This window comes from Camelus bactrianus, chromosome 12 (genome assembly GCF_048773025.1).
Source record: "Camelus bactrianus isolate YW-2024 breed Bactrian camel chromosome 12, ASM4877302v1, whole genome shotgun sequence".
Taxonomy (NCBI): Eukaryota; Metazoa; Chordata; class Mammalia; order Artiodactyla; family Camelidae; genus Camelus; species Camelus bactrianus.
Window position 1 is genome coordinate 59,930,733 of NC_133550.1, and position 26,279 is coordinate 59,957,011.

General features: G+C 42.8%; 1 protein-coding gene across 16 annotated transcripts in view; it reads right to left on the minus strand.

Annotated features, from left to right (window-relative positions):
* The window catches only part of RBFOX2 (RNA binding fox-1 homolog 2), a 239,445-nt gene extending 221,884 nt beyond the window's left edge, over positions 1-17,561 (minus strand). For 3 of the 16 annotated variants that reach the window (XR_012510891.1, XR_012510893.1, XR_012510894.1), the window contains exon 1: positions 16,786-17,560. Coding sequence is in view for 12 of the 16 variants with exons in the window: in XM_074375455.1 (XP_074231556.1) it covers positions 16,786-16,968 (183 nt within the window). In the remaining 4 variants the exon portion in view is untranslated. Of the gene's footprint in view, positions 1-16,785 lie in introns of all 16 variants that reach the window. The other 13 variants (XM_074375457.1, XM_074375464.1, XM_074375458.1 and 10 more) reach the window with 11 other exon arrangements.
* Positions 17,562-26,279: the final 8,718 nt, after the last annotated feature.

Below are 26,279 nucleotides of genomic sequence, written 5' to 3' on the forward strand. Positions count from 1 at the left end.
GGATAAGAATCCCTCTATTATGCTGCCATAGAAACCCTGTACTCACTCCCATCAGGGTACAGAAGCTTCTTTATTTACCATCAGGTTAGGTCTGGAATGAAAAGCTGCTTCTAAGTCCCTTAGTTCATAAAATTCCAAATGAAAAAGTCCAAGGAACCCATGGGTGCACATCTAGTGAGGGAACCTTTCTTAAGAAAACTACAGAGGCTTACAGTGGTGGTTCTGGCTTGTTTTGTTTCTCCTCAACTCACTTTATGATTTTCACTTGACCCTTTATATCATCTGTTGTTGAATTAATCATCCCACACACATATTCAACATGTGTCATTTCCTAACACCACCTCCATTTTTATTCATCTCTACACTTAACCACCGCTTCATATCAGCATTTTTGTTATAATCAAAGGTTTTATCATTACTGAATAAGACAGTTAATAATAAATATAAGACATAGTTAATAATAAATATAAGCACTGGAAACATCCTATATACCAATAAACAATGTGACAGACAAAATTAAAATGACAATGTGCCACCATCAGTACTATTTTTTCTTTGCTTATGGTAGCAGAATTGGCACACTTTTGCTCTAACACATAACTTAACTCATTTTTCTATGAAAATGAGCAACTTCAAGGATCAAAAGTAAAATAGCTACTGTATATATTCCTACATGATTTTAGTTAATGGTTTAATTTTTAAAACAATACATGCATGTAATATAAAATTCAAAAGGCATAAAAGGTACACAATGAAAATTAACCTCACCTATATCCCTATTCCTCTGTCACTCAATCCCTACCCAAGAGGTAACTGATGTTACCAGAATCTTGCATTTCCTGGCAAAGAGTCTATGTGTACGTGGATATATACTTTCTGTCATTACACAAATAGTAACAAACTATACACTTTTCAGAACCTTGACTTTTTACACCTGATGTATTTTAGTATTTTCTAAGTGTGTTCATATAGAGCTGTCCAGTTCTTTTTAATGGCTGCATGATATTCCATTTTATGAGTATACCTTGCATTAGTTCACAGATGTCTTGTCAAAGAGCATTTTGATTTTTTCAACATTTTTCTATTTCAAATAATGCTATGATGTATATTCTTACACACAGATGCAAGAGTAACTGTAGGATAAATTCCCTGAGATGGAACTGCTGGGTCAGAGAATATACGCATTTCACATTTTAGTAGATATTCCTAAGTAGCTCTTCATGGAGGTTATGAAACTTTTCACCCCACTAGCAACATGAGCACCTACTTCTCTACCTACACCCTTATCAATATAAAAATTTGTTATCAAATTTTTATTCTTATGTATAGTTGTTCCAGAAACCTCCCCCAATAAGCGTCACAGGTTCCATAAGAACTTCCTTTAACTCCATAATCCTGGGGTCTAGCATCTCATAAGCATTCAAATGTTGCTGAATGAATAAATGACTGAGCAAAAGGGTAAGGGCTTTTGCGCAACAGGAGACGTGTACTTTTAACACATAAAACAACAAAAATGATTTAAATATTGGCAGTTTTTCCCTTTCAGAGAGGGAGGAAGAGAGGGAAGAAAGGATGGATGGATGAATGTTGATCTAAAATGGTCTCTCCTAGAAGTTTTTAAAAAGCAGGAAAGATTCCTGTCTGAAATAGTTAAGTATTGTCCTACCTTAAAGGTATATAGCCTAACTTCAAAATGTGAAGAAAGCTGAAGGGCATCCAAAGCTAACAGCAAGACCTCTTCTCTGAAACTGCCAAGGGATGCCAAAACCTCTCACATCAATATTCTTTTTACACAATTTTCCAAATAATTGACTCTCATTATGTATTGTACACAATCTCGTAGTCGGTTAACAGTTCATTCATTTACTTCTGTGCAGCATCTGGCATAGGTAATGCTAAAAATCTCTCGGTCAATACCCCTGCGTGACCACTGGTCATGTGTTTGCCGCGGTCTCTGTGCCCCTGCTTAGTGCTGTAACAACCACCCTGACAAACAGACAACACTTACATAGTGCTTACCATAGGCCAGGCACTATTCCAAGTGTATTATATTTACAGTATTAACTCATTTAATACTCACAACAACCTTGTGAGGTAGAAACTATTATTTTCCCCATTTTACAAATGAAAAACTGAAGCACAGAGGATATAAGTGATTTGCCCAAAGGACATAGCTGAGTAGGTACAGAGAGAATTTGAATCCAGGCAGTCTGATACCAGAATGGCTCCTCTTACCCCAATATTTTAATAACAGTGTGACAACTGTTCTGATAGAGATGTACACAGAGCACAAGGCTTTGACATTTGCTCAGTGTAAACCTATCAGAGCAAGTACCACATTGTTTTAAAATTATCTGTGTATACATGCACGTCCCCACTGCAAACTCAAGTCTTAGTCGTCATTGTGCCTAGCACTACCTCACTCAATAAATCTTCAACTGGGTTAAGGTAAGGAGGTGGAATAATAAAATATCACTTCTGTTCCTCAGGTTTGCACTTTGTATTTTCAATGCTGGTGCTTCTTCCACCCCTGTGTGCCTCCATTTCCTAATACCCATCTCTTCCAAGGCAAGAGGTGCTTCTCAAATTGTGCTGCTTCCCTAGAGATGCTGGCCAGACCTCTCAAACTGCCTTGGGTATATTCTTGGAGTCCTGAAACACTACAGAGACCCACATTACCATTCCTGGTGGGTAGGGCACTGGCAGTACAGCTCTCACCCTCCAGCAGTCACCTGGATCGGTGGCTCTTATCAGGAACATGGAGTAACTTGAGCCACCTCCCAACCCATCTCTCGACTGCTAAGACAGGCGCTTTCTGCTATCAGGTTGCACAAATGCTGGAAACCTTACACTAGGCATGAAGGAAGAAGCAATAAAGGAATCAACACAGCATCTGGTGCCCTGCCAGCTTCCACCCACTGCTTGGGGCCACAGAGACCGAGTAGGCCTAATTCACTCACTGCAAAGCCTTAGGACCATAAGGACTGTATGGTGAGATTAGCATCACCAATCTGATAGAGGTCAGCATTCATCTAGAGAGCAAGACACATCTCCACTGGCCTCATTCTCTGAACAGTGGGAATGCTACATCCTCTAGAATATTCTTGTTGAGACAAAGGTCCATTACAGAAGCCCGCTCTGAAAAACACTGTTTTAGTTCACATCTTTAAACACAAAGTTTGTAAAGGTTAACTGAACCAGAATCAAAGCCTAAGCTTGAAATCCTTAATTCTATGTCTGAATCAGAATCCACTTGTGTCCAGTAACAAAAGAAAAACATTCCCCGTTTGTTGAATCACAACTATCTACCTCCCATCAAGTCTCAGGCACAGAGTGGCCATATTCCAGGGCTGAAGAGCATTCACTCAATCCCAGTCTTCCCACAAATACAGAAGTGAAGTAAAACCAACAGCAATTATGGCTGCTGATCTGCAAACACCTGTTAGGAACTAAACCTTTCTTCCTCACAATTCAACACCAAAGTTGGTTCACTGAACAGCCTCCTCACAATAATAGTATTTAATCAGGATAAATCTGGGCATTTTGGGTATGTCTGGTATTGGAGACGCTATACTGAATAAAATCACACTGCAGTTAGATTCTACGTGCAGTGACTTAAGGCAGATCCTGAGTACTAACTCAATGACAAATGGAATATCTGACCCAATATGGGTCCTACTACTATAAAAAGACAGGACCAGGAGCAGCTGACCAGGGCAGGTAGAGAGCTGAGGATGCCTACCTTTTACTTAAGCATCTTTAAAAGGTATCATCAGTCAGGGATTTATGGGTATTCACATGAAAGAAGAGAAATACAGATCAGGTCTCTAATTCTGTGATTCCAAAAAACAAAGACTCATACTTATAAGTTTCTGTACTAATCAGAGTCATCCTTACCAGAGACATTTAGATGTAATTATCTCAGTAGACCAGAATGATATTAATTCCAGAAATCTAACAAATAAAGGGGAAAAAAAACTACAAGATGATATAATACGATTTCCAAATATTACAGAAAAAAGCAAAGTATAGAAAAGTATGAATATTAATACTGCCATTTGGGTTTTTTAAAGGAGGTTGAAAAAATATGTAAGTACTATCTCCCGATGGATATCCAAATAACTAACCATCCTGGAGGAGAGAAATTAAGTAGCTGGGAAAAGGCACAGATTTTTTACTCTTCAAACTTTTGCATAGTTTGAATCATTTACCATGTGAATATATTGTATGTTTAAAAAATTAAAGTAAACAGTGAAAAAAAACTCATATTAGAAACCCTCAGAGAAATCACACCCAAAACGTAAAAAAGAGTAAGAAATGAAACAGCCTACTTAGTATTAAAGCTGAAAGTTTGAGCTTACTGCTTGCTCTCACATAATCTCTCTGAGCCTGAAATAACTTGGTCCAGATAACTTCTAGATTCCTTCAGCTCTCATGAGTTCATACCACCCACCATTACCAATCCACTAACTTATCAGTTGTTGATCCATTACTTGATCAATAACAAAATTAGAGACTGATAACTTTAAGGCAAAAAACAACAATAACAAACCAGCATACATACAGCAACCAAGTATCCCATTTAACTTCCCACGAACATAACTAAGGAAAGTGAGATAAACACATTAAGTCTCTAATACAATGCTTGGCACATACAAGTACACAATAAATTTTAGCAAAATTTCAATTCCAAACACTGGCCAGACCTAAATTATTGAAGAAAGAAACTGGAGTTCAGTATTGAGTTCAAGTTCTACATGAATCCACTGTCAGGTAATGGGTAAAATATTTTCAGTACTGAACACATGGCATGCGAAGACAAGGAAGGACATATTCACTTTATTCCTTATCAATCATACCCTTCGGCCCGAGGGCCATGAAGCCCAAAGAAAAAGTCACTAGATAAAAAGCCCTAAGACCTGGGTACAAGCATCAGTTTTATCACTTCCTCATCATGAGGCTTAGAGACGTATATTTTCACCACCTGAAGAATGGGAAGAAGAATCACCTATCTTTTGCTGTAGGGAATAAGTAAGGACTTGTACCAAAGCACTTCATAGGATATAAAACATAATATATATTTAATTATTAAGTATTACATACAGTTTTAGTCACCATGCTTTCAATCCAGACATGGTGATTACACAAAAGGCAACAAAAATTATTAGGGAGATTTTTAAAATAGATTGTATAAAGGTTGATTTATTTTTTCAGTAAACATTTACTGAATTATTATTATAATATATCCATGGCACTGATGGAAGAGCCATGGATACAAAGATTAAGAGACTGTTCCTGCCTTTAAGAAAGTCAAAAAGCATTGGGGTACAAGAAAACAGGGCTTGGTAATTACAATAACAACAGCTATTGTATACTGAACACCTACTGTGTGTAAGGCTCTGAACTAAACACATCACATACATTCTCTCTCTTAATTCTTACATCAACTGTGTAACATATTTTATAAGGGAAGAAGCTGAGGCTTAGAAAAGTTAACTAACTTAATCAAGATCACATAGCGATGATGTGGAAAAGCTAGGGCTCCAACTCAGGTCTGCTGTCTGCAAGCCCATTCTGCTTTTTATAGTCTTAGAGTGGGAAAAATTATTCTAAGTATGACACACACACAAAACAGAAATCATTAATGAAAACATTAATAGATCCTGTCACATTAAAAAAATTAATCTCTGATACAGTAAATGAAAAAGGCAAAGGTACAAAAGAATGTGTAGAAAGGAGGAGGACTAACACAAGAAACGAACAGGGCAGATGGGCACCAGGGATGAGAGGAAGACGCTTCACTAAATATGCTTTTATAAATTTAGAGTCACAACATCTGGTCATGAAAAGTAATATGGGATAGTTCAAATTTTGTTTAAGTCTATTCTGAAGTTATTTGACTTCTGTGTGTGTGTGGCAGAATGACACCTATTATCATTTTTCAAAGAGCAATCAATGGAAAACAGCATGGAGTAACATGAATTAGATAATTCCCTTGCTTAAAACAGGATGCTGGGCCAATCAAATTTTTTAGGTTTCTTCAAATTTTGGGATACTGTTGAACTAAATAAGTATTTACTATGTGCTAAAATTAACACTGTAGAAAACAATCCCTAGTGAAGCCAAAATTCAGTAAGGGTAAATGATCCCTACACCAAGCTCAAGAAAACCAAATATGAAGGCCTCCCAGGATTAAAAAGCAAAGCCTACAGGGGAACACTTACACCAAACCACTCCTGGAGACAGAAGTGCAAAGTAAGCATAAAGGAAAACTGCACATATACACGGATACACAGGTACCATTTATCACAGCATTTTTTATATAGCTGACAAAAATCACTACTGGTCCATGATAAGCACCTCTCTGAAAGGCTTCTGCTCTGTGGACACAACATGCCAAAGTTAACCAATTGATCTACAGCACTGTAAAACACTGGCAGCTCAAAGCCAAAATGTTGCAGCAAAAAGATCTATTTAGTATCACAAAAGCAGCTAAAGACCCTAAAGCACAAAGTAGGGGGACAAAAGATGGGTCACTAATGCATAATGAGCAGCAGCTGGGTTGGGGGAGAATGCCACCAACAGAAATATCAACGTCTAAGCCCCGACACAGACTCTAAATATGACCAGCATTGCTTCAAAGTCCAGGATGTTACCAAGCTTAGCCAAATGAGCTTACTAAAAGTCACCAGTCAGACTATAGCTTCAAGTATGAATACAACATACAAAATACGCAGTAAAATTTGTATGTGAGGATAGCAAACACAGACAAGTAGGAAATGGACCACGTAAGTGATCGCTGTAGAGCATTACTCTTTAAACAAGGCTGAATCTGCCTCTCTCGCAGAGATGTGCAGCTTAAGACCAGAGTCATACTTTGAAAACAAGCACTACCAACTCTGTAAGCTTTGCCAAAGCTCCCACTGTGAGAGGCGGCCATTGTGGAGACTTCCTGAAGTTCCAACAAAGTCCTCAAGCCCATCGTGCCAGCTGCTGACAGTGACAGCGTTCCTGGAAGTCTGTATGAGGTGCAAACCAATGAGTTCAGCTTTGTGGGTGTTGGGAGCCACCACAAAACATCTTCCAATTTTGCCAGTTCTTGCTCTCAAATCACACCATCCTACTACTCTATCCTTGAGAAACTAAGAAATGCCAGGTGAAAGCTGTCAAAGCCCCATATTCAGACTGATTAGAGGACAAGCCAGTCTGAGGGGATAAACAACCTCATTTACAGATTCTTTTGAAAAGAATGGCGGGTGGGGGAGGGCTGAGCAAGAAAGGAGGGGAGGGAGCTAAACAATTCCTGTCTTCTACCCAAAATTATTACCCAGCTTCCTCAGAATTTTTATGGAACACTGAACTGTAGAAAGGGTGGGGGGGAAGGAAAAGAAAACTTACGACTGTAAATGTGACTGTATAAAAATCCCCAAGAGAGGATGACCTATGAAACTAAGCTCCACGCAACAACGGCTAACTATGCAGCTGCTTTTCTGCTTGCCGAACAGTCCAAGATAAATAGAGCAGGCTCAGAGAAGCCCACCAACTTCCAGGAAAATGGAACCAAAGTCCTCTTGACTCATGACATGTCACATACCCCTGAAATAAATCTCTAAATGAAATGCATACAGGTCTGCTCTGGAAATCATCTTGGCTGACAGTAATGAACGCCCCCCTCCTCTAAGCAGCTGCCAATTTGCTGAGGAAAAAGCTGCTCAAAATAAAGCAATTGGAAGAACTTCCTGTGAGCCTCTGTTCCAAGTGTTCCAACTAAGCAGTCCACATTCAAACCCTACAGCTTCCCTAAACCACATCAGCAGTTCCTCTGGTTCTCCTAGCATAGCTCCTGCCCCTACCTCAAACCCCAGAGCCGAGAGGGTCCCGCAGCTGCCCCTCCCCACCCCTCAAAATAAATCATGCTTTGTTTGTGGTATTTACAATTAGAATCCAATAAAAAGCGATGCAACCAAAAAGAAAAATAAACAGTATGCCTCCTCAGTAACCACATGCCAGGAACAAAATATCCAATACTCAGTGCAAAATCTCTTTTCCTCGGCAAAAGTGAAACCAAGGAACCTATTTTTCTACATGGGAAAAAAATCCCACATACCAGGGTATTATCTGGGGACTTAAAAAACCTGAGTATTATGGTTGAACACACCCATGTGGAAGTCTAAACTTCAAAGGCTGTTTCTACCCTTGGGAAAATAGGTTTTTATGTAGTTACTCAACCATTATCATTTGGCAATTCAAAACTGTCATCTATTTCACAAGTGGTATTTATCATGTATGCTGTGCCTTGAATCCTCAGCTGAAGTTTCTAGATGCCACGTATGTGCAGAACACGTCAGAAGGAAGTGATATAACGGGTTGCTTTCTCTCTCCCATTCCCTTTTTTAGAACCTACTTTATTCATTTAGAATCCAAAAAGCCAGAGGCATTATAAAGTATGCCCATTCGCCTTTAAAGAGGCCCCAACTAAACCGGCAAGGAGGTCTGGAGGCTGGAGAACGGACAAGGATTATACAGGAGCACAAATCAAAAGCTGAAAGGAAAGGAGGCAGGGATAACAAGGGCCAGAGAGAAGATTCCTATAAAATACTTCCATAAATCTGTCTCCAAAGTTGAGACCTAAAAAAACTGTACCAAGCTTCCTCATTCAGTCATATCCAATTCAATGATCTGAAAAATAGCATGTTTTCTGCGAGGTGTCTCAGTTAGGTATTTCTCCTGCACCCACAAAAACAAGCTATAATAGCTTATGAAATCCACTGGTTGAGAAGGGAAAGGTTAAGGTCCACAGTTTATCAAAAGGGCTTAGCCCCAAATGGTGGTAATATATATGAACTGCAACACTCCAGAATCTCTCAGCAGCACTGTAAAAGGTAGATCAACAGAATGCTCCAGTGAACTGGAACGGGTTAGCTCTAATTGCCCCTTACTCGTGTGGTTCCTCTAGTTTCCTCAGCCACACCATCACAAAGGCGCTTTTTACACACACGTGCTCTCAATTAATATCTGAGCACAGGAAACAAAACAACAGGTTGCCATGCCCACCCAACACATTCAGCAGCTAAATTCCACCTCAGCTTCTGTTTTCAAAGACCTCTCTCTCACCTTTAACCTTGATATCAATGGAAAGATCGGGTACCATTCACAAATCCCACAACATCCAGTCTTCACAGGAGCTGGAAAGCAGACCAATGGCCAGACCCCCCCCCCCAGGGAAAATCTGGAAAAACAATTAAAGCCATCTGCAGGCTCCAACTGAGGAGGAGGAAGACAAAGTTCACTTCAACAAGAGTGAGTTTCTTGACTACTCAGTCCCCAGCACAGTGCTCCATCCTATGGACCCCAAAGGAAAGTTCCCTTGATCTCACAGGCTGGGTGGGAGTAGAGGGACAGACATCTGAACAATGTTAATCTAAAAAGTCTGAAAACAGAGCTCTGGACGTGGTATTTTGGAAAGCAGCGGGAATATGGGAGGGATGGGAGGAGACACAAAAGGCATCCAGAAAGAATCAGTATCCCAACTTATTCTTGAAGACTGAGCCTTACAAATGAGAGATGTGGGGTGGGAATTTCAGGTAGAAGGGGCAGAAACAAAGCACAGAGCTCTGAATGAGCCTAGGTGGCACAGTGCTCAGGAAACCACAAGTCCCTTACTATGGACTTGAGGTGGAGTGCAGACAGAGATGAGGCTAGAAAGGCAGGCCAGAAGCACCTGGTAGGCCAAACCAGAGGATGGACTTTATCCAGAAGTCAAAGACAAGCTATTAAATGATTTTTGCTCTTTTAGATGGGTGACTTTGTCAGAACAGTCAGAAAGACAGGTTTGGAGAGACTAGAAAGAAACCAAGAGACAAAGGCACCCCAGCTCAATTTTGGCAAACTAAAATGAGAACAAAAAGTGCCATCTATTTGATGCAATACATTTAACCAACAAGCCTTATAAAATTTGGAACACAAACATTTTCACAGCTCCTGCATCCATGTAGCACCAAAACAGCCAGCACAGCTGTCACCGCATTCCCAATCCCACAGGTTCCATGTAACGTCCCCATGCCTGATGCAGGGGCTGTGATACTTCAGTAGTCCTTTTAGTCCTTAGCAAAGTGAATGTCTCCTCTTCCTCTAACTGGAGACACCACCATGACCAGGTCCATTCACCTCCTTCACCCGGATGTCAAATTAGATTTCCTGGCTTAACACACTGCTCATCACTGGTAGTTTCCAACTCTAGCACTTAGTCAATCAGAAGCGCATCAACCACCCCATGCTGATCACGTGGTAAGCAGGAACTCACTGAGTGCAGTATAGCAGGTTATAAGGGAGGCAAGAAATAACCATTTACTGCTGGGTTCCATGATGGGCACTCTAAAGAATCTCAGTTACTCATTATAGAAGCTCACTGGAGTAGGCAGTAATCCTCCCAGTTCACAGATGGGTAAACAGGAACTCAGATGTTAAATATACTGCCAAAAGTCATTCAGTTGGTTGGTAAGTGGAGGAGCCAGGATTCCAACACCAATATGAGAAATTCTAAATAGTGTTTCTTCCACTACACCATACATCAAGTATGTATGGATATACAACAGTATATTAAGGTTCGTAATGATAATAGTAATAATAACAGTATCTCCCTTATAAAAATTGAGAGGGGACACATATTGTATAGTCGCAGATTAAGGGATCACTCAGAGAAGTCACAACTGAGTGATCACAACTGGAATCTCCAAATGCACTTCTGGGCATTAGTGACCAAAACACATTCAGACTCAAACAATCAAAGCAACCTGGCTAACCTCCAGATAAATCTATCGAATCCTCCATACAGTTCCCCTCAGAGCCCTGAAGACAACATCTGAAAACACTCATGGCTGACTGCTCGCTCTCGCACTCTCTCCCAAACTACTTTACCACCCAAATTACAGAAATATGTCCAGGATTCACATGGCAGTTCTGATCCGATTTGCCCCAATCCTGGCTCAAGCAGCTTTGCGCTACTCTCCTAACTAGATCAGCGCCAGCCAATGGGTTTATTCAAGCTGATCTATGATGGATTAGATAATGAAACCTTAGCCATGTAAACTGCCTGCTTGCACTGGGGCTGGAGGGGAGAAGAATAGGAAACTCAATACTCCTAGGGGCCACCTAAAACACCACACGCACTCGCTGTCCTCACTCCATCTGTTTGCTCACGCTCCAATTACTGCCGTTTCCTTTCCATCATCTCACATGGTCTTCCCTCCTGTCTTTGAAGGAAGTGCACATTTGTCACAGAAAAAGATGTTTACTATGCTTTACAAATGTGTATCCAAAGCAATTCAAACAAGTCCACTCACTAAAATGACCATCTTTATTGTTTCTACAAATTATTGAAGCCTGACATCAAACTGATGGCCTGAGAGATGTCAAAACAGAGATTCACTAGCAACATTCTTGTTTACACCACGTAGTACAGTGAATTTCTTTCTTAGCCCTGTAATCTTGGGGCCTGTCTGCACCAGTCTGCTTTATATCAAAATGAAAGTTAAATCTCTAGTTAGCTTCTGTTGTGTTCACATGTCAGCGTGATAGAGAAAAGAATGACAAGGTGTCTAGAAAATAGGACAGGAAGTTAGGAGACAAATTCAACTCAGGCTAATCTCGAGTCACCCTGAAGAATAATTCTACTTTGAACTCAGATCTTTCTCATTCTCAAAGATATTCCCAGTTTTACATCCACAGGCTTCCTTGTGAGGCTCAAAAAAACAAACAAACAAAAAAAAAACCTAGTAATTTTTACATGACTGTGCCTCAGTTTCTCCAACTACAATACTTACCACTCTGGTAGCATGACAGGCTGAATGTGTGTTGTCCTCCCCCACCGCAAAATTAGTATGTTGAAGTCCTAGCCCACAATGTGATGGTATTTGTAAATAGGGCCTTTGGGAGGTGATCAGGTCATGAGAGTGGGACCCTCACGATGGGATAAGTACCCTTATAAAAAGGGGAAAAGATCTCTCTCTCTCCCCATTAGCATACACTAAGAAAAGGCCCTGTGAACACACAGAAAGCAGCAGCTGTCTACAAGCCAGGAAGAAAGCCCTTACCAGACACCAAATCTGCTAGCACCTTGATCTTAGCCTTCCAGCCTCCAGAACTGTAAGAAACAAATTTCTGTTAAGCCACCCACTCTGTTATTTTGTTAGGGTGCCTGAGCAGACTAAGACATGTAGAATTGAAAAATCCAATAATTTTAGAGAGATATTGTTCACAATATCACTTGGAAGGTCAACACATCATTTTTAGAATTCTATTCAAATGGCAGCAGCGCATTCAGTTTCAGCATTAAACACCCAAACCAGAGTCCAAAGAGACAGCTACTTAGGAGGAAAGAAATCCAGAAACTAGCAAATGGGAAGATAAAATACTTCAAGAAATATAGTTTCTACATAGCAATTTACAGGCTACCAGGTACCCCTTCCCTAAGATCAGGAAGAAAGTCTTTCCACCACTGGAATCAACCAATATGAACAACTTCTGAACTCACTTAGCTACCCTGGATTTATGACTCTATGGTCAGAAGCAGTTAAGCTGGCCATGTAATAATCACATACCAACATTTCACTACCATAAAGAATTTTGCCGAAAGCTATAAATAAAAACTAAGGTGCAGCTTGCCTTATAAAGCAGCTAAGTTCCTAGAAAGTTGCACAAAAATTGAATTTTTGCTCATCAAATTATTTATATTCACTAGAAGAGTTGACCAAAAAACTTCATTGACCAGTGCTTTTTATAAAGCCCAAGTTTTTCACATATATCAGGCTTGCTTAAAGTGAAATGTACCTCTAACATCTATATATGTAATTCATTTAACTTTCTACCAGGTTAGTGTACAGTATTTTCAAGTACCTTCTTTAACAACTAACTTAATTTCTCAAACCACTTTTCAATTTTTAGGCTGAATTTGTCTCTTTTTCTCTCCTACTCTACAGTTCGGGGTTCTCTGCTTCTAAACTGTTTCCAGGGCTGTACAGACTCCTTCGCCATCCACATAAAGCTCCTGGATGCTGGCCTTGAAAGGAGAGAAACTTCCTCTTCCCTCTATGTTTCCTTCTTAGCTTAAGGATTATAACATAAGCACCACAGACTCTCTCTCCTCCCCTGTGCTCCACTTTGGGAAGTAATGATTTACTCCAAAAGCTTAGTGGCTGTAACTCAACAGGGTTCAGCTTTGGAATCTGTACCTTAGAGCTATAGCTCCATTTAGTATGTAGTCTTGGTAAATTAACCCCAGTAAATGACTTCTGTAAAGAAGGGTTAATCCTTTGACACTCAAAAGATTGGGGAATTTCATCAAAGTACTCTCACCCCTAAATTTCATGGTTTTTTTCCTATCCCTTAATTATTCATAAAAGGTAAATTTCAATGTCAACTTAACAGGCATTAAGCAAGCACTTACTATGTACCCAAAACTGTGAGGTACTACAAAAGATAAACACAAAGAAAACACAGTTCCTGTCTTCTAGAAGGTTACAGCATCACTAGAGAAACAAGAATAAAACAATGCAGGGACAATACAAGATGATACATAATTAAACATCAATATAACAGGAGACAAGAGAGGGGTCTGACTAAGCTGTCAGGGAAGGCTTCCGAGAAGGAGCTATGACCTCAGAAAAGCTCCATTTGTGTTACAATATAAGGAAAAAAAAAAATGCGTTTTAAGACAAACCCATATACCAAAAAGTAGGCTACTCTAGATTTTTTAAATACAAATTTACATGGGCCTATAGGCATGTCTACACTGCTAATACCATTTCCTCAAACTGCCTGGCCCCTGATCGTTCTCCCCGGCCACACAGTCCCTTGCTCTCAAACACAAGTACACTTCTCTCTCATCACCTCTGCACCCACACTTGCTCTACCTGAACCCTCTTCCCTCAAATATCTGTATGGCCCATTCCTTCATGTCATTCAAAGGTCACTTAGCAGAGAGGCCTTACCTAACCATCTTCTTCACCACTCCGTATCCCTTTCCCTGCTTTATTTTTTTTCTTAGCACTTACCACCACCTAATAATGCTTGATTTGTTTATTGTCTGTCTATTTCGATTAGAATATTAGTTCCATGAGAGCAGAGTCTTTGTTTTGTTCACTACCATACTTCCTAGGCTCTAAAACAGGGCCTAGCATATAGCAGCTATTCAATAAACATTCACTAAACGAATACTCAATATTCTGTCACTATAATCAGAATGATATAGCAATGTCCTAGAGATGGTGGTCACCCAAGCTTAGATTTTATCTTTTCATTAACATTATATTTCCTTTACTCTGAATCATACCTCAAATTTCAACCTCCATATAAAGCCTTCCTTGACCATTTCAGCAAGAATGACCATCTCCTTCTCCTGGCCTCAGTGGCACAAATCCTCTGCACACTCTGGCTCTCCATTTTGCAAAGCCTTATGTCATGCATCTACCCTTTGGTATCTCTACTCCTGTTCCTCTGGAACTTACCAAAAAAATCCATATACATATGTGTGTATGTGCGTGTGTATAAATATACACACATGCTTTTTTTTTTTAAACTTTTCACCCATTTTAACTCCCCACCTAGACTGTAAACACCAAATACCTTAAGGTGAGAGAACTTGACATATTTAAAGAAGGTAACTTAGAAATCATCCTGTACAAACACTGTATTTTACAACTAAGGAAACAGGGCCCCAAAAGAAGGGATTTTCCCAGAACCATACAGGTAATTGAAGGCAGGGGGCTAAATCAATAATGAGTTGAATACCTGTGTGACATGGTGTATTGAAACTACATCGATAAGAATGGATAAAGTGAATAAATAAAGATCCACAAGTACACTGAGTGAATAAAGGGTTCTCTGTGGGATAGTTCCAAATTGTCCATCCATACCCAAAGGGCCTAATCCACTCCTTCCTCTGCATACTCCTAAGTCCCCATACACTGCTCCATTTCCAAATACTACTATCCTTGGTCAATTTGAAGGCAAATCAGCAAATAATGGGCCCCAGGAGGAAGAGGGACAGGGAAGGAGTGGGAGTCTCACTATTAACCATGATTGACAGAAACAACAAATACAAACAGACATAGATATATGCACACACCAAGCAGAACATGCTCACCAGCACCCACAGCCAGTTTTCTCCCCTTAACATCCAAAGTTAACCCACCTCACCTGAAGTCTCCCCATATTCGTCTGTATTTTTTCCATGGCCCTGAGCTTTTCTCACAATCCCTCTCCCTGACAGAGCTCGAATGGAGAACAAAAAGCAGGCAAACAAAAGAATTCAAAAATAAACACCAAGAGGGTCACTTTACCCAAGTCAACACAAGTAATAGAGTGGCCTCTGCAAGGGAGACCAAGAAGCACACAGCAAATATACCAGGCTTAAATACAGCTCCGTCTCTAACACAGGAAGTCAGGCAGAGCCTTGAAAAGCAGAGAGCAGAGCACAGGAAGTCTTTTAGCACTGCAGAGATTTCCAAGAGTGGTGTAATGGAGAGAGCACAGGAATAGGAATTAGAAGACTAGGCTTCTAGTTCCAGTTTCACCACCAGCTAATCAGGTGGCCCTAGGCAAGTCACTAGTCTCTGGTCTTTTGATTCTCAATCTATAAGATGAGGTAGTTAAAACATTTTGGGACTTGACTCCCCTCTCAAAAAAAAAAAAAAAAAAAAAAAGATGAAAACTACTGAATTTCTCCCACCAAAGAATGCCCATAAACTATTTTGCGTAAGAACCTTCCAAGTCTATCCAGGCTAAGAACCCCAGGAAAAGATGTCTCTGGTCCCTTGTATCTCTAACATTCTCCGATTCTAAGAGAATTAGGCAGTAGTCTAAACAATTGCTGGTAGGCAAGCCCCACCATTTCACAGCAAGTATTTTCTGAACAGAGACCAAATTCTAAAACCTAGGACGGTTTCACACTCTTCCTCAAACTACAAAGTCAACTGACATCATCACTACATCCCCATTCCCTCACCAAATCAACCAGCTTATCCTTGAGTTCACAACTCAGAATCCAGCCTTCTAACAGCCCAATAAATTTTCTTTTATCCCCCGGACATTAAATAGCTAGTCGCTGCCCAACAATTGGCAAACTACAGGAGGGGCACGTCCTGTGTCTAGTGCCAGACTCATCAGCACGCTCCACAAAGTTAAAGAGCCTGAGCACCAGTGTCCCCACAACATTACTCAAGTCCTTGTATTTCTCGCAACCCTTGTGTAACTGATTTAACCCACAATCTAAGCCACATCCCCTTTGGGCTCTCGAGGAGTTTTCTCGCTTTCCACTTCTCTCCTTTTTATTATCGCTCTCCTTCTCCATCCCCGTTGTGTGTCTAGGGCAGCCAAAAAGGTACTCCTTTTGGATAGGTTTCCCAACACTGTCCCCCACCCTCGTCATCGACTTGGTCCAGCAGCTCTCTGGGCTACAGACCCAGGATTTCCTGGCTTCCACTCCACCCCAAGGAACTAAGGAAGGGTTTGAAAGATTGGAATCCATCTCAAGCTTGCTCGATTTCCCCCTAACACCTATTCACGCATCGTGCCCCCTCGTCCCCTCAGGGATCAAAACCCTCTGGGGCACACTGGGCTTCTCCTGCACCCTCCACTTCGAAGCCAGTGTCGCCCCACCTTCCAACCAGGCCCCGACCGGCCCCCTCCCACCTCCAAGCCGGGACCCCTGGAAGCCCTCCCCCTTCCCAGCCAGGGAGCCCCGCGCCGCCCCCCAGCGATAACAAGGCGCCCGCCCCGCGCGTTCACCTGCATCCCGCCGCCGTCGGCCGCCGCCTCCTCGGTGCGCGGCCGCTTGCTCAGGCCAGGCTCGGCTCCGTCTCCTCCCCCTCCGGGCACCGGCAGCTCCAGCTCCGACTCCCGCTTCATCCCCCGGGCAGCGGCACCGGGCCCAAGCTGAGGCGGCTGCTGCGGCTGGGCGCCTTCCGCCATCCGCCCGCGCCCCCCTCGCCTTCGGGAGCCGGGCGACCCGCGACAGGCCACCTCCCCCTGGGCCTCGGCCCCGACTGTCGCGACAGGCGGGCGCGCGCCTGCCCCCGCCCCCGCGTGCGTGCGTGCGTGCGCGCGGGCCCGGCGCCCCTTCGGCGGCGGGCGGTCGCGGCTGGTCGCTGGCCGGCACCCTGGCTCGGGGCGGCTGGCGGGTCGCGACGTGCACTCTCTCGCGCCCCCACGCGCACACACGACCCCCGGCCCGGCCCGCCGCGCGGCCCGCCTCGCGCACTCACGGAGCTGGCCCGCCGGCCCGCGGTCGCTCCTTCACACAGTCCCTCACCACACGCCGGGCCGAGGGAGGAAGGGGGCGGTCCGGGATCCCGAGGCGTGGGGAGGGGTGTTTATTTGGGGGGAGGGGGGCTCGAGGCCGGAACGAGCTGACTGGCCGGGATCCTCCGACCGCCACTGTGGCAGCACCGGGAAGGCGGGGAGAGAGAAAGAAGGAGGAAGGGCCCGGGATCTGGGACTCCAGCCCGCGCGGGAGGCCTGGGTGGCGGGGGAGAGGGGGCGGCGGCGGCCAAGCCCGAGGTGGGGGCGGGGCTAGCACCCCTCGGCAATCTCCGCCGCCTCCGCTCCGGGCGCTCGAGGGAGGCTGGGAAGAGATCGGGGGAGTTCGGGAATCTCCGGCCCAGGCGAGGGATAGTGCTGGAGGCAGCGCGCGGCTGGAGTTCCAGCGCGGAGGGGGCGGAGCCTACTTCCCTAAGGGCAGGGCCACAGCCTAGAAAGGGCGGAGCTTGAGAGGCCAGAGTTCTGCGTAGCAACACCCTCTGGTGGGACTCGCTGTGTAAAGTTGTGCCCGGAATCCGCCCATCTGGCCGCCTCAGTTTCAGACAAGGGAAGAGGCTCTGAGGATGGGGGGACCTTTGCCTGCTCCCTCTCCCACAGAAGAATGAAGATCTCCAGTCGGAAGGTCCAGGAATGAAGCCACCACTGCATGACTCTCAGTTCCGAAAGCCTTTTCTTTAATCATAATTATTATCACATTCCTGATCATATTAATTATAACTAATGTCTCTAAGAGCTTTACAGTTTGCACATGGGTTCTCAGGCCCTTTTTGGAGGTGATGATATAAGCAGAGTAGATACCATGATCTCTGTTTCATTGATGGTGAACCTGAACCTTTGTTAAGTCCCGCAGATAAAAAGTGGCAGATCTAGATCTCAGGACACCAGATCATATTCTCTTTCTCTGCACTTTGCTGCCTAACACTTTATTGCTTATCAACTTCGTGCAATTAGAGATATTTGAGCAATAGCTTCTCTCTCCTACCAGACTGTAAGGACCAAGAGGACATCTACTTTCTCTGGGTTCCATGCTGTGCCCTGTACATTATAGGGATACAATCATGTTACATGAATGACCTAGATGCTGCTAATTAGCTTAAACATGTTGCTTCATCTCTTTGGATCCCTGCTCCATCATTTGCAAAATGAGGAGACAGCTTAGATCAGTGGTTTGAAAACAGGTTTGAGGTGGGGGAGTATAGCTCAAGTGGTAGAGCATGTGCTTAGTATGCACAGGGTCCTGAGTTCAATCCCCAGTATCTCCTCTAAAAACAAATAAGCCTAATTTCCTCATCCACCACTGAAATAAAATACAGTAATGAGACTAGGCTTGAAGTTTTGCCCCTTCCCATCTCCCCCAAGACATTTGTCAACATCTGGAGATATTTTTGGTTGTTACACTGGGTTGGGGTGTGCTGCTGGTGGATAGAGACCAAGAATGATCAGGAATGTTGTTCAACATCCTGCAATGAACAGGGCAGTCCCCATAACAGTTATCTAGCCCAAAATGTCAATAGTAGCTGAGGTTGAGAAACCGCGGGTTAGATAACTTCTCAGGTCATTTCCAGATGGGTCTACGATTTGTCCTTTGAACTTGGGTTTAACCTGGCTAGTGCTGGAACAGTACAGTGATAAAGGTCCCTGCTTTGGAGTCAGACCAACCCAGGTTTGAATCTAGAATATACCACCTACTGCCCACTGATGTTAGACAGTGATGACTGAAGAATTTCTATACCAAAAGGGATTAGGGTCTGCAGACTGGTTGTAAGGGAGGACTTGTCTTGAAGCTGAGTTTTCATAGCGAGCACACTGTTTTAACTAGGCTGTGTTATAGACCGATAAAAACAGTCAAGTTTTAGCTCTGCTACTTACAAGTCATGGTGCCTTGTGAAAACTTTAGCTTCTCAATGCCTCAGTTTCTTCATCTGAAAACTAGGCTAATTACTAGTACCTTCCTGAAAAGATTACTGTGAGGGTTTAAATGAGTTATCACACATTAAGAACTTTGAACAGATTGGCCTATCGTAAGCACTCAATAAATGATAAGAATATGTCATTATCATTACCATTGGGTTTTTTTAATTACATAAGGTAATTTATGTAATTCTTTCATGAGGCTGCTAGAGATTAACATGGGCAGACAAAGCTCCCCAAGTCACCATTTGGTGAGCAAATCGATTATTTTCACCAAGCCTTAAATTCCTTGTTTGTAAGATGACAATAATATCACAGTGTTGTTCTAAGGACTAACGGAGACAATATAAAGCACTTAGCATAGTGCCTAACTATAGTATCTGCTAATAAGTGGTAAATATTTATCATCTAATTTGTTTAGTGACAGTAAGCTACTGGCTAAGGGGCCCATGGCTGGAAGGAGAAGCCCAGGCATCTCTTAATACTGCTATTTGGGTTATTGTGTTGGAAGTCCAAATGCCTGCAAGTTTGTGCTTGAGCTGAATTAGGTGGTTCCAACCTAAATCAGCCGGTACCTCACAGCAGATGGGGCTCCATCTAAGCACTATGGATTTGAAGAAAAATTGGGATACTTCCTGATGGCTTGTGGAACAACAATGGCTTTTTCTTTTTTAAACCTAGGGGCATCAGTGTTTGGTTTTCTGACATGTTACTTTCTAGACTGGTATCTTAAGAATTCTTTTCCCCTCCCAACCTACCTTGCCAAAATACTGGTATCTAAATGATGCTAGGTCCTTCCTGGACTGCTCCAGGAAGAAATGAGATTTGGGATCAGGGCTAATTGTGACTCAAATTATTGTTATTCAAGTAGCACATGTGTCCCGAAGAAATAGAGTGATGTGGTATGGGAACATTTGAATGACCAGGCAGAACAAAGAGAAATTGGACCCCGCCCTGTAAACAAGCATTAAGCATTCAGGGAGAGAGAGAATAGAAACCTATAAATAGTAGACGAGGCCAAAGGCACCCAGGGCAGCACAAAAATCAGGATCATTTCTTTCACATACATCTGCAACTACCTGTTTGGAAACAGGTGGTTATAAAACATTACAGTGGAGGAGGACAATATTAAAATATTTTCCTAGAAAGAATTTTTAGCTGCAGAAACTAAGTCCTAACATTCATTCATTTATCCATTCAACAAACTATGGGCAAGAGTCTGGGATACCAAGACAAATAAGGAGAAGGGAGGGTACAGCTCAAGTGGTAGAGCACGTGGTTAGTCTGCACAAGGTCCTGGGTTCAATCCCCAGTACCTCCTCTAAAAATAAATAAACCTAATTACCTCCCCCCTGTCCCCACCAAAGTAAAATAATTAAATAATATGTAAATTAAATATTTAAAAAATGAATAAGGAATTCACAGACAAGGGAAGAAGGGATGAACAGATAAAAAGACAATTGTAATGCTTCATGACAAAGAGGTCATCTTTCATATCCGTCAAGAACACAGACTCTGGTGTCACACAGACATGGGTTTAAATATGATATGACCATAAATCTGACCTTAGACAAGAGAGATCCTTAGCATTTCTAGGGCCCAATTTTCTTCATTTATCGGACAAGCATGGGTAGCAACCCAGTATTCATTCCCCTCTTGGTCCTTACTAGCAGAACCTCAGTTTTGTTCAGGGCAGAAATCTGAAAGAAAGCTTTAAAAAGAAGAAAAAGAGAATTCTCAGACTCCCTAGTAGCCACATGACACAGTTCTGGACAGAGAGATGTAAGTAGGGAATTAGCACCCGTTCCTGACTAATAAGACAAAACCACAGGAAGAAAAGGCTCTTTGCCCTCCATCCTTTGATTTTTGTCTTTTATCTTTCCTACCACCCAGAACACAGATTGGAAAAACGGCAGCCCTTTTGTGTCCACTGTAACAAAAGCTACATGCTAAGAATGGTCCTGTGGAGCCACCGTACCAGCCCCAGCCTGTCCACCTCTAATTTATCTATTTCAGCAAAATAAGTCCCCATTTGCTTAAGCCATTGTGGACAGGTTTCTACATGCTGCCAAACTCGACTCCTAAGTGATACAATCTGTAAACTGAGGATAATAATAGTATCTCCCCCTGGGGTTCTTTTGAGCATTACATAATGCATGCAAAGCCCTTAGCATGACACCTGGCCCACAGACACACTCAATAAATGGTAACTTAGACCTTTTTACTACTATTATTACTTCTGTTATCCTCATTAATATGATTAGTATATGTGTCCAAAGCACATAGGAAGATGTAACTCCTGCCCCAGGGAGATGGGGCAAGCTTCACCGAGAATGTTATGTTTGATCTGGGTCTTTTAAAATGAGGAGGAGTTTCCCAGGCTATGGTTTCTGATAAAAAATGAGTACATTCTTGAGTGCCTGCAAGGGCTTAGGAAGAGTTCAGCACTGCTCTCCAGGAGATAAGGTGGTAATAGCGCTGGGCTTGGAGTTGGAGCACAGGACTCAAGCCAGTGGACCTCAAACTGAGACTTAAGGAGAAATAAGTGGGTGCTGGAGCACCTAGGCATAGGGCCATTGTGGGCCCACAGGAGATAACAGATCCCATGAAAGGTCTGTTTAAATACCAGTTTTTGTTAACCCTGTACTCTGGTTACTGACAGCCATCAGACAAGCTCATGGTGTAAATCTCTGCATTTATAAGCTCTTTGAGAACATGAGCACTCTCTTAATCCTTTCCTTGATTTCTGTGTCCCTGGCCCCAAGTACAGAGCTTGACACAAAATATATGGTTATTCCAACAACCCTGAAATTATTCAGAAACACAGCCTTGCACTCACATTCCCCCTGGAAGAACAGATAAAGACCCAGAGCAGAGCAGAGGATCTTGGAAAGGCTGTCTTAACCATGCACTCTTCTAAATAAAGACTGAGTGCTCAGGGCCTGAGTCCTTCCCCCAAATTTATCATCTCTTTAATCAGAGAAGAGTAGATATAAATAGAAGACAGCATTTTCTACTCCAAAGCTTTCTTTTCCCAAAAAAGAAAGGCGGAGAATACTCTTGATAATTCATCAGCTGGATGAAGGGGCAGCCACTCCTGCCACGTGGCGGGCTGATCTGGGCGCAGATACAGAGCCTAATGAGAAATGGAGTTCAGCAAAAGAGGAGCGTGTGATGTTTCAGCCTCATTAGCACTGTAAAACCAGCCGTCCAGACACAAACCCTGCCATTGACTTTGACCTCACTTTCCTACCTCCCTCTGCTCATGGCATTATTGAACCTGGGTTTTTCCTATAGGCCAGAACCTTGCCAACCCTTTTGCCCTTCACATGATGTGTTTGTCTGGTTTCTATTTCTGTAGTTTGATGAAGGATGATAGCAGGGTATTGAGTTGTTGTTTTTCATTTAGTGCTGTCACCGCCCTCACCCAGCCCGCTACCCCTCACTCCGCTCCCAACTTGGGTTTTCATTGTCTGTTTTGTGCCTCTTCCTAGGTTTTATTGCTTCCTTACAGAGTAGAGAAGACATTTTATTTTATTTTATTTTCCAGGCTCTCGTGTATGTAACCTCATATATGCATCTTTCCCACAAAGAATTATGGTGTTTCGAAATTGAAAATGACCTCAGAAGGGAAAGGCAGGGAAGGTTCGGATATTCACTGAACCCCTGATGTGTGCCAGGCCCTGAACCACGGGCTTTTTTTTTGCATTTAGTCCTCACAGCATGTCGGCGAAGCGGGTAGTATTACATCTCATTTTACAGATGAGAAAACTGAGATCCGGAGACGTGAAAAGACAAGCTTAAGGTCATGCTGAATGGTTACTGACAAAGGAACTCCCTACTTCCTACTCCAAGTCCACTGCCCCTTCCATGCCTCAGCTTGTCTTTGTAGACTTTTTAGGATGTTTTGATTTAGGTAGATATAAATCTCACAGGGAAGAGGGGAAAAAAAGTGTAACTTTTTGTTTTCTGAAACAGAACGCAACAATCTTGATCCTGTTTTTCACGTGGGGCAGAAGCTCCCAGACCTTTGTTGCATCAAGATATCGGGTCTTTGCTGTCTCTGGAGCCTGGTCAGGTATCTCCCCCGGGTCCTTGTCTGGCTGTCGATATCTGTCCCAGCTGGCCTCTGCTGAGCTGTCCTGTCTGGTCGTCAGTCGTTGACCCACCCAGAGAGCAGCTTACCCAGGGTCTCTCCAGGAAAGGCTCTGTTGTATCTGCTTCACACCTCTGTCAAGGGCATGGGAAAACCAGCTGCTCCCATGCTGCTCTGGGGTCTGGGGAATCTCCAGGAGGCTGTCTTGGGCCCCTGCTGTGTAGACACAGAGGAGACACTGCTACTCCTCACACCCTTGCTGGAGGGGAACCTTGCAAATGTTCTGAAGGGAGGCGGGGCACAGACCTCCCCTCCTTCCAGATGCCACAGCGACCTGGAGTTCTGTTTCTCCCTGTCTCCTCCCCGAGGCTCCAACTATGAGAAGGTGAAGGCAAGGATCCTCAGAGACCCCACATGCGGCTTCAGTTCTGGTCAGCTCTGGACTTGGCTCTCTCTCCTCAACTCTTGCCACATGTGCCTCTCCTGGGTGAGGGCAAAAGACTGGTCCCAGCTGATTCTGATTCTGGAAAAAAACCTCTAGATTTTGTAGGGTGTAGATTTCATGTCCAGAGTTACGCAGGATTTAGACTTCGGGAATTAAAAAGACCAAGTTTTTAAAACAGAGACTTTTCTCTCAAGCTATATGTTTCAAAAGCCTTTTGAAATTCAAAAGCTCTGCCCTGACTCTCCTTTCTCTTTGTACTTCCACCTGTAACAGCTTTATTCCTGAAAGGAAGGGAGGGTGGGAACAGTGGAAGATACCAGGGAAGGTGGGGAAGAGAGAATGAGTTAATATTTCTGTGGCGAAGACAGTCTCTGCCCCGTTTCCTCATCCTGCGAACACAGAGACAGTTCTCAACCTCCTTCATAGTTAGGATGGGGACATAGGACAATGCTCTGGCCAATGGAATGTGGGTAAAAGTTTCAGGCCTGGCCCCTGAAAACATCCCTGCCAATCTCCAGCCCTCCCTTTCCCCTCCACAGCGGCTGTGGAGATCACAAGCTAAAGAGAGTAATATCACAGGAGGAAAAGGAACCTGGATGCCTGAGTCATCAGTTGGAGGAGAGATGCATCAGACTGTGATGTGATAGAAAACAAACTATGGCTACCAAAGGGGAAGGGTGGGGGAGGGATAAATTAGGAATTGGGGATTAACAGATACACATGACTATGTAGAAAATAGATAACCAACAAGGACCTACTGTCTAGCACAGAGAACTATATTCAATTTCTTGGTAATAACATATAATGGAAAAGAATCTGAAAAAGACTGTATATATATGTATGTATGTATTAACACCCTAAATCACTTTGTTCTACGCTGAAACTAACATTGTAAATTAACTATACTCCCCCCCCAAAAGACTGTTATGTGAGCAGGAAATGAAATTTAATTATAAAACTTAAATTAATTAAATCAATTAAATAATAAAATATATAATAATTGATATATAAAATATAATTTAATTATGTTTTTGGTCAAAAGCTTGATTGTTTTGATTAAAATCTGTGAAACTGAAGGTATATAAAATGACACCAATTCTAATAAAATATTAAGTATTATCTTTGGACAATATTCAAAGCTTGGAATTGGAAGGAGAGTGGTGGGAAAGAAAACAAGAATGATATCTCAAATCTCTTCTCTCAACCAGCCTGGCATAAAGCCTGGCATACTGAGATGCTTAATAAGTAATGACTGAGTGAACGAAAGATCCATGAACCTATCAATTCTGTTTAAACCCAAGACATTTACTGTTTCAGTTTTTATGGAGATGAGCAAAGGAGGTAGAGATTTAAAAAAGAGAGAGAGAGAGATTAAGAAGGAAAAAAAAGTTGGGAATACTGAGAAGGCAAGGTGGAAATAATCTTCCACAAGGCATGCATCCTTCCCCATTCCCACTTTTGTGACTTAAAACAGTGCTTATCAGCCAGAACTCCCTGTAATTTTGCACTCTACCTGCTCATAAACACAAAAAGTACAGTTAACATTCCCGTTTATGTTTTATGTTAATGCACAAAATGAAGCTGAGCATGGCAAGTACCACAGTGAGAGGCAGGCAGAACCCAGTAAGTTGGGAAAAAAAAATTCTTTCCCTGCGACTTGGAATCATACAGAAAGGCTTTTGAAGTTTGAAGGGGCTCAATAAATAGCATCTCTTCCCTATCAAGTCAGGAACTGATTTAGAGACAGACACAGAGAGAAGAAATGAAAACGTTTCTCACTGATCAACAATACGTCCGAGTGTGCAGCCAAATGGATGTGCTGTGAACCTCCATTCTTGAATTAGACTCAACCACCAAGCCACTGGCATAGCTGGAAAGCCACATGCTACTCCTGACAGGGACCGGCTCCTTAACGCTATGGCTTCACCTTCTTGGAGTCAAGCAGATTTGAAGAAAGAATAAAGTTGCTGAGCCAAGCCCTGTCCAGTTCTTCTTCCCAAATCACTAATCAGATAAATCCCTCCTTCTGTCTAGTCAGCTTTGGCTAAGATATGCGGCAGGAACTAAGACCTCTAAATTCTCAGTAGCTTACAACCACAAGGATCTCTTGTTCACATATCCATTGTGGGTTGGTTATACATATGTCTTCATTCTGGACCCAGGCTGATGGACTGGTCCATATCTTGGTTATTACTGGTCTATGGCAAAGGGAAAAGAGGTAGGGTGGTGGACCACATGATGGAAGGGACCCGCCCGTATTCTCCTCTCATTCCATTGGCCAAAGCAAGCCACGTGGCCAAGCCTGCCCTCAGTGGAGTAGGGATGTTCAATCCTTCTGAAGGGAAGGGCAATGAATATGTTGAAACAATACAATCTAGTACCCTCCTTCCCCAGGGGATTCATTTCTCCCAATCTGCACCCAAAGGCCAAAGGAGAAGTATCAGACGCTGTTTTTGTCACATGCCTATCCCATTGGCTTCCCGTGAAAGTCACCTGTGGGTTCTGCAGACA